Source organism: Ostrinia nubilalis, chromosome 12, assembly GCF_963855985.1.
Source record: "Ostrinia nubilalis chromosome 12, ilOstNubi1.1, whole genome shotgun sequence".
NCBI lineage: Eukaryota > Metazoa > Arthropoda > Insecta > Lepidoptera > Crambidae > Ostrinia > Ostrinia nubilalis.
In genome coordinates, this window is record NC_087099.1 from 1,015,551 (window position 1) to 1,026,462 (window position 10,912).

Genomic DNA, 10,912 nt, shown 5'->3' on the forward strand with positions numbered 1-10,912 from the left:
GCGATTTTTATGCGTGACATCTCATTAGAAACTATATAAATCAAAAACTAAATCTGACAATCTTAAAACGTCAATCATTATTTATTTTTGTAATTGCTTACCAAAATACTGAAATATTATTGGATTATTGATATATTGTTTTCAAAATATGGCTTTGCCAGTGCGTAAGTCTGCTAGGAAGGTGTTATCATTAGCCTTCGGTCCGATTAGGATCAGTTTGCGATGTTACGAGATACCGGAGCACCTGAAAACGATCGCCACCGACCCGAACCCGAGCTTCTACCGGATGGTGGAGTATTATTACCACAACGCCGTGCAAGTCGTGGAGCCCTCGTTGATCGAATATCTCAAGAAATACCAGCACATGTCGGACAAGAAGAGGCTGAATAGAGTAGCTGGTATACTGAAGGTAAGTCACCTTTTTGACAATGGGAGATAGCTGTTTAAAATTCACAGCGCCTTCGGGTGTTTCCTATATGAGCTTCAAGTTTATCGATTAATTTGTGATACTGACTGACACATTTACCTGATAATATGAACCCAAAATGGATTATCACCTTTGTTCGTTCGTTCGTTTCAGCCGAAAGACGTCCACTGCTGGACAAAGGCCTCCGCCAAGGATTTCTACAAAGACCGGCCCTGCGCCGCTCGCATCCAGGCACCTCCCGCGACCTTTGCCAGCTTCACCTTTGTACCTCTATTTATTTCTAAGTTGTAAGCTAATTCGTATATTTCAGGTGATGGGTTCCTGCAACAGCTCACTGCAGTTTGAGTTCCCGCTGCAGAGAAAGAATGGCCAGTACGAAATCATACACGGCTACCGTTCGCAGCATAGCGTCCACCGGTTGCCGTGCAAAGGAGGTAGGCATTTCTTTACTTTTCTTTGCACAACATACATGTTTATTTATCTTTCTTTAACGTTACCTACCTACACGAATAGAATTTTAGTATGCCCATTTATTCTACAGGAATCAGATTTTCAGACGAAGTGAACCTCGAAGAAGTAAAAGCGCTGGCTGCGCTCATGACGTATAAATGCGCCTGCTCTAATGTACCCTTTGGTGGAGCCAAAGGAGGTAGAATCACTAAATAATTTATTTTTCATCTTTAAGTTTTGAGCTCAGGTCCGGGTTAACCAGTGGTTTCTGGTTTGTGTACACAGGTGTTGCAATAAACCCGAAAAAGTACACCGCTGCGGAGCTGCAGAGAATAACCAGGCGTTACACGTTAGAGCTGGCAAAGAAAAATTACATAGGTAAGATTATTCGATCCAATATACTACTATCGATGAACAGATAAACGAATATTATAAAGAAATATTTAAATATGTTATTTACCTATGTTCCACAAATAAACGAATTTGATTTGATTTGATTTGAAATGTTTTTAATTGACTTGAAATGTTTTTAATTGACTCAGGAGCAGGAATCGACGTCCCGGCGCCTGATGTGAACACTTCGGGCAGAGAGATGTCCTGGATTGTCGATACATACATCAAGACCATAGGTAACGTATCAGGGCGTGTATTGGCGAGCCGATTTCTATCCGGTTCGGCGCCGGGCGTGCGTGTGTTCACGAACCGGCGTCGGACTGGATGGAAACCGGCCCATCAACACACGTTCTAATATTCACATTGCTCTTATAGCTTTCTTACTTCACATCTGAACAAAAGCCATTTTTTTCTCTGCTCCTTCCCCCTGGGTACGCCCATAAACTTACCTACCCCCATCAACAGCTAATCATCTGCGAAACCTCACGAGATTCTAATAGATCTTACTAAAGCCCGGTCCGTGAGCACGTAGAATTTTGTCCAATGACCCCTAGCTACCCATCCTTATCGCTCGCACGTAATTATGTTGCTATCGCGCTCGCACACTCACTGCGGGTGCCAGTCGCACAGTCGCGACAGCAATATAATTACGCGTGCGACAAAATCCTACGTGCTCACGGACCAGACTATGTATTGGAATCTTGGACAAATAATCGTCCAAAATTGGAATTGAAACAAATCTTCGGTCTCCATAAATTGCTTGAAGAAGTTAAGACGCTATGTGCCTGAGTCCCAGTGCTTTAGAAACTTCAGCAAGGCCCTTTGCTGAACTTCCCTGTGTCCAGGTTTCCACGACATAAACGCGGCAGCATGCGTAACTGGCAAGCCGATCAACGGCGGCGGCATCCACGGCCGCGTGGAGGCGACGGGCCGCGGCGTCTTCATGACCGTGCACCACTTCATACACAACGCCGACTGGATGAAGCTCATCGACGTCCAGCCTGGCTTCGAGGTACAGCTACTAACACTGCTAGTTGAAAACTCAATGTGTAGACTATAGACCATTGGTTCCCAAACTTATTTGAGTCCGCCCCCTTTCGACCATACAAAAAATTCCGCGGCCCTCCTCCAGTCAAGATTATTTATTGGTCGTATTTAGCAGTCTGGAATGCATTCTCTCAGCGGTCGCAGGTTTTTTATCCTTAAGTACACAGATGGCCCGCGCCCTCCTTTAAAGGTCTTTCCACTTTGGGAACAATGCTGTAGACAATCGTTTCAAAACCATTAGGCCTAGGATGCGCGCCGCGATAAGCGGTTATCACGCCATTTTATCGATTTTCCTCCCATACATTTTGACGTCGATAAGAGTATATCACGGCGCGTATCCTAGCCCGGCAGGACGACCAAAATAATGTAAGACAATTAAGGACTTCTAAAAGGACCGGTCCTGCGCTGCCCGTATATAGGTGAAGCTCGCGATCTTTACTAGACTGTCGGTCGACGGAGTTGGAATTCTGCCTACATTACGTTTTTAGGTCGCCACCTGATAACTTTTCTGCCGTTTGTTCAACAAGCTATGTGCCGTGTCCACCGCTACTTAAGTTTGACAATCTACTCTCGGTGTAGTAGACAACGTCAACGTTTCAGGCATCGGACTCCTCCAGTTCGAGACGGACGAGTTCAATCCTTCTCTTCGACAAACAATAATAATACCGGACATTACCAGTCAATCTCTCTCCTCCTTTCTCGGTCCTTCACTGATGAGGATCGCGATCACATATTATAGTATTCCTCCGTCGGTCGGCCGTTTGGTGTAGTGGTTCGAAACGGACTACTATTCCGGAGGTAGCGGGTTCGATTCCCGCACAGTACAAACATTGGTGTGCATGAACATATTTGTTTGTATTGGACTGGGTGTTTTCTATGTATAATAAGTATGTATTTACAAAAAAAAAGTATTTAAGTATGTTTATATCCGTTGTCTAGTACCCATAGTACAAGCTTTGCTTAGTTTGGGACTAGAAGCGCAGTGTAAAATGTCTAAGGATATTTATTATTTATTATTATTTATTTACAATACCAGTCAATAACCTGATACACCGAGCAACTCAGACCCCGGTCGCCGTCTGAAAATAAGCGTCATGTGGTATGCGCTTGACATAATAATAAGCTGAGCCTTTTTGCTGCTGCAAGCCTAAGTAATTTTTTTTGACTGATTCTGTAATGTTGACTCTGTTTGTTTTATGTGTGTATGTGTTATCGTATAAACGTGTTTCGATTCTGTTCTAAACGTATTTAAATGGACGTTTCCAGAACAAGACGGCGATCATCCAGGGCTTCGGCAACGTGGGCAGCTACGCGGCCATCTACCTTCACGGGAAGGGCGTCAAGATCATCGGCGTGCTGGAGTTCGATTGCAACCTCCACAATCCGGACGGAATCGACCCCAAGGTGAGAATACTATGAACACTTTAATTTGGGTCTACGCTGGATGAGCCGGGCCAAAATTCATGTATAATCTGGTCTGCGAGCACGTAGAATTTTGTCCAATGACCCCAAGCTACCCATCCCTATCGCTCGCGCGTAATTATGTTGCTGTTGCGCTCACACACTCACTGCGGGCGCCCGTCGCACAGTCGCGACAGCAATATAATTACGCGCGAGCGATAAAGATGGGTAGCTTGGGGTCATTGGATTTGTCCAATGACCCCAATCTACCCATCTACGTGCTCACAGACCGGGCTTTAGTATAGAGCGAAGACGAGCCTCGAACGAGCAACGCGCTTCCTGCGTTTGGCTCGTACTCGACTGTGCTCCGCTGATAGTTGGTTATTTGACGATCATAAAGAGATTTGCATCGCGCAAAGAAGATTGATTGTTTTAGGCTCATTATACATCCACACTTGACACCGCGAGTAGAGCGGCTTGGCTTGGGCTCAGCTCGGTAGTATAGACCCACCTTTACCATATACAGGTTTATAGCCATGGAATTAGACTAAAAACTATGTAAGTTCATCATCATCATTTCAGCCAAAGGACGTCCACTGCTGAACAATGCCTCCCCCAATGATTTCCATGTTGACCGGTTGGTAGCGGCCTGCGTCCAGTGCCTTCCTGCTACCTTTTTCAGGTCGTCGACCTTGTGGGTGGACGTCTCACGCTGCGCTTTTCGGTATGCGGCCTTCAAAGTCAAAGTCAAAGTCAAAATTTCTTTATTTGTTTAGACTAATAAATAGTTCTTACAAATCGTCATAAAATATGCTCTTAAGGAGCCTCTACATGTCTCATAATCTTTTTACCCTACCAGCGCTTCGAGACCAACATTTGGCAAGTGCTGAGAAGAAGCGCCGCAACAAACTCAGTCACCACTGTCTGCCGGTTAATATAAATAAATAGAAATAGTAATAGAAATAGTATCACTCCTGAACCTTGCTGCCCCATCAGAAATTAGACTAGACTATGTCAAGTGTCGTTTGCTCAGACAAGCCTAAGATTTAACCTCATCCGATAAGTGTTCATTTTTGCATTTGAGCAGACCTTGCGTAAAGAAGATTCGCAATGGTAGAAACGAGAGGATTCCTTGCACTTTTTAGTGCTGTCCAGTTGATGTTGTAAAATGATCCAGCATTAATTACCACACTATACACGATAAAAAAAATTAAGACTTGACGTAACGTTCAACCCAACATAATGTTCTTTGCGCAGGCGCTTCAACTGTACAAAGCGAAGAACAGAGGCAGCGCCAAAGGCTTCGAGGGCGCCAAGGACACGGGCCCCGAGCTGATGTTCGAGCCCTGCGACATCCTCATCATGGCCGCCATGGAGAAAGCTCTCACGCACGAAAACGCCGCCAAGGTCAACTGCAAGGTTAGGATTTTTTTTTTAAAAGATTATTATCAATTTGTATTGCCCAAATTACTAATAGTCCCGTTAGCCCCTCGTGATAAGCTTGTGTTACGAGTGGGCTCACCACAATAGTCGAGCGGCGGTGGGATTCGAACCCGCGTTCCTCGGATCTCGAGTCGGTCAGTCCGACCCCTTCACCGTTCGGCTATCGTGGCTTAATGTATCCCATCAGGTGGAATTTTGGGGAGTGACATTTCGTTACTATTGCTAATTTCAATTCTCTCTCATGAATCTCGGTCAGTCTGTACTAGAAAATTATTCACATCTGTAAACAGCTCCGCTTTTAAACTACGAATTATCTCGAGTTTGTGCTGCTTTTTTGTCAAGTTCGTGTCCACTCAGACCAAACCAAAGACCTTAGTTACGCCCAACACTCATAAGCTACGAATTTCAGCTTTTAATATACATAGTCTGATTGATGATTTCAATTCCCACTTTTATTTCCGATTCCGACACACATGTATCGTGCGTTTCAGCGAATGACGTCCACAGCTGGACAAAGGCCTTTTCCAAGGATTTCCACAAAGACCGGTCCTACGCCGTCTGTATCCAGGCACCTCCCGCGACCTTCACCAGATCCTCGGTCCACCTAGTGGGGGACTTGCCCACACTATGACACTACGTCTTCCGGCTCGACACACCATGTAAAATGGATTATTTTTAAACTAGCTTTCCGCCCGCGGCTTCGCCCACGTGGAATTTTGTCTGTCACAGAAAAACTTTATCGCGCGCGTCCCTGTTTCAAAAAGCCGGGATAAAAACTATCCTATGTCCTTTCCCGGGACTCAAACTATCTCTATGCCAAATTTCATCAAAATCGGTTCAGTGGTTTAGGCGTGAAAGAGAGACAGACAGGAGTTACTTTCGCATTTATAATATTAGTATAGATTTATATGAATCAATACAATTTAAACATGATGGCATCCTCCCACCCCCAGATAATAGGCGAAGGTGCAAACGGCCCGACAACCCCGGCCGCCGACAAGATCCTCAGAGAGCGTAAGATCCTGGTCCTCCCAGATCTGTTGGCAAACGCGGGAGGCGTCACGGTGTCCTACTTCGAGTTCCTGAAGAACTTGAACCATGTCAGCTTCGGGAAACTAAGCATTAAGTTCTGGAAGGACTCCAATTCGGCATTACTGGGTGAGCACTCAGTGGAATCACGCATTAGTTTATTTCGAGGTAGGCTCTATTGCTAGACCCTGCGGGAACGTAAGATCCTGGTGCTCCAAGATCTGTTGGCAAACGTGGGGGGCGTCACGGTGTCCTACTTCGAGTTCCTGAAGAATTTGAACCACGTCAGCTTCGGAAAGCTCAGCATTAAGTTCTGGAAAGATTCCAACTCGGCGTTACTGGGTGAGTACTCAGTAGAAACGGGCATTCGTTTATTATGAGACAGGTAGTAGGTTATTTGGCATAAGTTTGCTAACCGTACTTTTTGAACAATAAAGGCCTATTCAGACCTAAGCAGTATTCGCTACCGTATGCGGCAGAGAAAACACTCTAGCCGCGATACTTGATACTAAATACCTGATCGAAACCCGCGCGGTATGTACCTCTACCCACAGCGGCAGCGAATATCGCTCAGGTTTGAATAGGCCTTATAAACAATGAAGGCTATATTTTTGTACTTACCAGTTGGCACCACTGGCGATTAACATGACCCTACTCTACAGTGGCGCCACTCTGGTGAGTGCAAATGCGATAGTCCTCCTACTGCTTCAGCGCTCCCAAGTTGTCGCCACTTCAGGTTCACTTATCATCATGTGAGATACAGGCATACAGAAAGTGACGGTGACCTTACTCTACAGTGGCACCAAGTGGTGAGCGTTAAAACGATAGTCCTCATTGCTACACACCCATGCTCTTTTACGTGTACAGTTGTTGTTACACTACGCAATTTACGGCGCCGTAATAAGGTTTAAATTGCAATGTGACGCAGAGTCGTCGCTAAAAATCAGTTTCGAGACAAGCCCTGGCGGTGTTGATGTATACTGAGCTTTTTGTTAGAGGGGCACAAGCAGTTAACTGTTCACTTGTGTATCTCTCTCTGTATCTATGTCTTGTCTGCTTGAATACCGAATTCCGGTCGCCGAGCAGATAGAATTTCGTCCAATGACCCCAAGCTGCCTATCCTTATCGCTCGCGCGTAATTATATTGCTGTCGCGACTGTGCGACGGGCGGCTAGGCCGCAGTGAGTGTGCGAGCGATAAGGATAGGTAGCTTGGGGTCATTGGACGAAATTCTATGTGCGACCGGACTTTACAAATAAAAAGTTTTCTATTGTATTCAGAGTCAGTGGAGGAGTCGCTGAAGGCAGCGAACGTGAACGCCAAGATCCAGCCGTCGCCGCTGTTCCAGACCATGATCGAGGGCGCCAGCGAGAAGCACATCGTCAACTCTGGGCTAGAGTACTCCATGACCAACGCCTGCGATGTACGGACCGTTTATACGACACTAGCGGTCGCCCGCGACTTCGTACGCGTGGACCTCGTTTTACACCTTAGTTCGTAAAATCTGTTGTTTGATATCATGTTGTCAACATCAACATGATGTTGATAGATGGCGTTTCACGGCTTCCCCTGCATGAATATTTACGAACGTCAAAAACAGTATGTCCAGCGCTGTAGATTTTTTTTACTAATGACGATAGATGGCGCTTTTTAGATACGTCTTAATTATTTATTGAAATTTATTTGTCACATATCGTCATAAATTATATCCTATATGTTAATCTGGGTTATAAACAATACTGTAAAGTTTCAACAAAATCCGTTCAGTAGTTTTTGCGTGAAAGAGTAACAAACATCCAGACATCATGACATCCAGACATCCAAACTTTCGCCTTTATAATATTAGTAGGAAGTAGGATTAGTAGAATTCAGCGTCAAAAATCGCACCTCCCGCGGCAAAAACTTTCAAACGTATACATTCCCACTTCCCACAATTACCATTTGAGAACTCAGTTCTAAACTTCATTTCATTAACACGTTGGACGCCACGCGGCTCACCGGTGAGCCTCGAACAATCTGGGGGCACGGCAGTGCCCCCGCCAAGTCGAGCGCGAAGCAAACACTGCCGTACCATCTTTACTGGAACCATTTCGCCGCATTTTCAGGCCCCTATTTGAGAACCTCTGGATAAGACCAGAACTTAAAATCCAAAATTTCAAGTCTGTAGGTCATTTAGTTCCGAAGTTAAGCGAAAGCAAAGTTTCGCATTTACGACACTCACTCACTCACTCACTGATGATCATCAAAATAGAACTAGTACTTCCCATAAACTCAGAGAGCTGAAATTTGGTACAGAGTTAGGGTTTAATGGCCACATAAAGGGAAAACTATAAAAACTAGGGAAATCGAAGATCTGGAGTAACACCACATTCATAATCAATACTACTCCGGCACCGTGGTGTTCGCCTGTATCGCTTACCGCTAGATGGCGCTAGCACTAGCAAGTGGTGTCCAGATTTTTTTCCTTTCCAGAGCCCCCCGTCGATTAAGTTGAATGTTGTGTAATTTGCATTTCGTTGATTTCGTTTATTATATTGTAAGGATCGCTAAGGTCATGTTATTAAAACAATTCTGATTCGTTGTCCATTTTAAAGGTCGTTGAGTTTATTTGTGTTTAATATCGTAAAAAAATCGATAAAACGACGACGTTAAAAAATTTTGCCACTTTCTACAAAAATAAGTGAAATCCCACCAAAAACATTCTGTAAAAAACTAGCCAAGTCTCGATGGAGCTGCTTGTTTATCTCTAAAAAGTAATGAAATCTAGACAAAGTCGTGCCAAGTCTATGGTTCCTTACTGCGATTTCTTTATTATTATAGTTAATGTTGTGTGACTTGGCCGTTGAACAATCTTTATTAAGATAATCATACATAAGTATTATTGAAATACGCAGCTTTATAAAGCCTACAATTGACTGGTTATTGTTGAATCAACGTTTTCCAAGTGGCAATTTTCCATCGTCAATGGGTAGCGGTTCTGGCGACAGATTGGTGCAATGGTGTCATGGAGCACCTGGTTTTGTCACCCTTCAACGGCCAAGTCACACAACATTAACTATAATAATAAAGAAATCGCAGTAAGGAACCATAGACTTGGCACGACTTTGTCTAGATTTAATTACTTTTTAGAGATAAACAAGCAGCTCCATCGAGACTTGGCTAGTTTTTTACAGAATGTTTTTGGTGGGATACAATTTCCATTGTGTCTAGCGTCTCGGCGTTCAATGACTTAAAGATTGGTACCCCAAAAATGTCCAGTCCAGAAGATCCAGTGTTGCTGCTTAAAGCGACAGGTGGGCAGACAGTAGGCGACAGTTACGCTTGAGCTATGGTTATAGATGACCCATGCTAAACTGTCCCACCAAACTCAATAACAGGGGGCGCCCCACTGTCAATGTCATGCATAGGACAGTTCAGTATTTTGGAACTATATAAAGATTTTAAATTGGGATTAATCTCTATCTGTTATAGGACACGGAGATCATTGTTTGGTTTTATAACCACAAATGTTAGTCTTATCTGGCTGCCTCTGCTCCCATCATATTTTTTCAAGCCACTTATGGTATCGTTTATTTAAAAATTAAATGTGTCTTTCTTTAAGTTTATTTGTGTGGTGGAGTGGAGCACCATGTTTGTGTTAGAGGATAAGATCTTCAAAGTTATTGACGCGGGAGGTGCAATTTTTTGACGCCGAGTGTATTTTACAATATTTTTAACCCTTCAAGTGGCTTTTTAGGTCCAAACGATTAAAAAAGTTGACTCGGTGGGCTTTTTTGCCCGAGTCTGCGCTGATATGGCGAAGACGCGTATACGTTCCGTTCCGTTGTTTTCATCAAATCTATGATACATTTAGTCAAATTACTCCGGCTGATTATGGTTAATTGTTTACAGAACGTGATGCGGGTAGCAAAACAGCATAACCTGGGCTTGGACGTGCGAACGGCGGCCTACGTCAATGCCATCGAGAAGATATTCATGACGTATGACGACATGGGGCTAGCGCTATAACGCTCACGTTACTATACCACCGGTATTCCCTTGGCCATTTGATTGAGACGTTGAATTTTTTGAGCATAAGGCCCAGAACAGACGGTGAAACGCAACTGCAACTTTCTGATGATTCTGTACACTTACCATGAGTTTACGTTAGATGTGCTCGCTAGCGACTGCGTAAACTAAAAATATGACATTAAATGTATGACATACCTATTGTGCAGCGCCCCTAGCGGCTACTTTCAAGAAATATAATCTTCATAGATTTTTCGCTAGCGAGCACACCTAACGTAAACTCACGGTAAGCACACTGATGAATGAAACTGAAAGTTTCAAACTGGTCGCGTCATGTGTGGTCTCAACGGATGCTATGGCAGAAACTTAGATGCAACTCAAAAGTAACTAGCAGTTGCAGTTGCGTTTCACCGTCTGTTCTGGGTCTTAGAGTTTAAATTAGCTTGACAAGCCGATGACTTCTGCATTCGTAAACTAATTTGAATTGTATTGCTCTAAAAATACGCTTCATTTTTACATCCTACAAGATAGAGATGGTGGTACGAATAAACATAAAATGACGCTTGCAAACTTTCGGTTTAATTAATTCTATCAGATTTACCGAAACGACTGAAAGTTATATTTAAGTATTTACAAGTTGTTATTATTCTTATTTTACTTTGTAATAAACGTAAATGTAGTTAATTTTTAAAACGTGTTTCTTTTAGAAAATAG

At 43.7% G+C, this 10,912-nt stretch overlaps 1 protein-coding gene across 1 annotated transcript; it reads left to right on the forward strand.

The window, feature by feature from the left end:
* Positions 1-67: 67 nt before the first annotated feature.
* LOC135076756 (glutamate dehydrogenase, mitochondrial-like) lies at positions 68-10,887 on the forward strand. Its single transcript, XM_063971179.1, has 11 exons — positions 68-409; positions 738-861; positions 969-1,076; positions 1,163-1,255; positions 1,420-1,506; positions 2,116-2,282; positions 3,584-3,721; positions 4,976-5,137; positions 6,115-6,319; positions 7,471-7,613; positions 10,082-10,887. Exons 1-11 carry the CDS (start codon positions 149-151, stop codon positions 10,196-10,198), a joined length of 1,605 nt encoding a protein of 534 aa, XP_063827249.1. The 5' UTR covers positions 68-148; the 3' UTR covers positions 10,199-10,887.
* Positions 10,888-10,912: the final 25 nt, after the last annotated feature.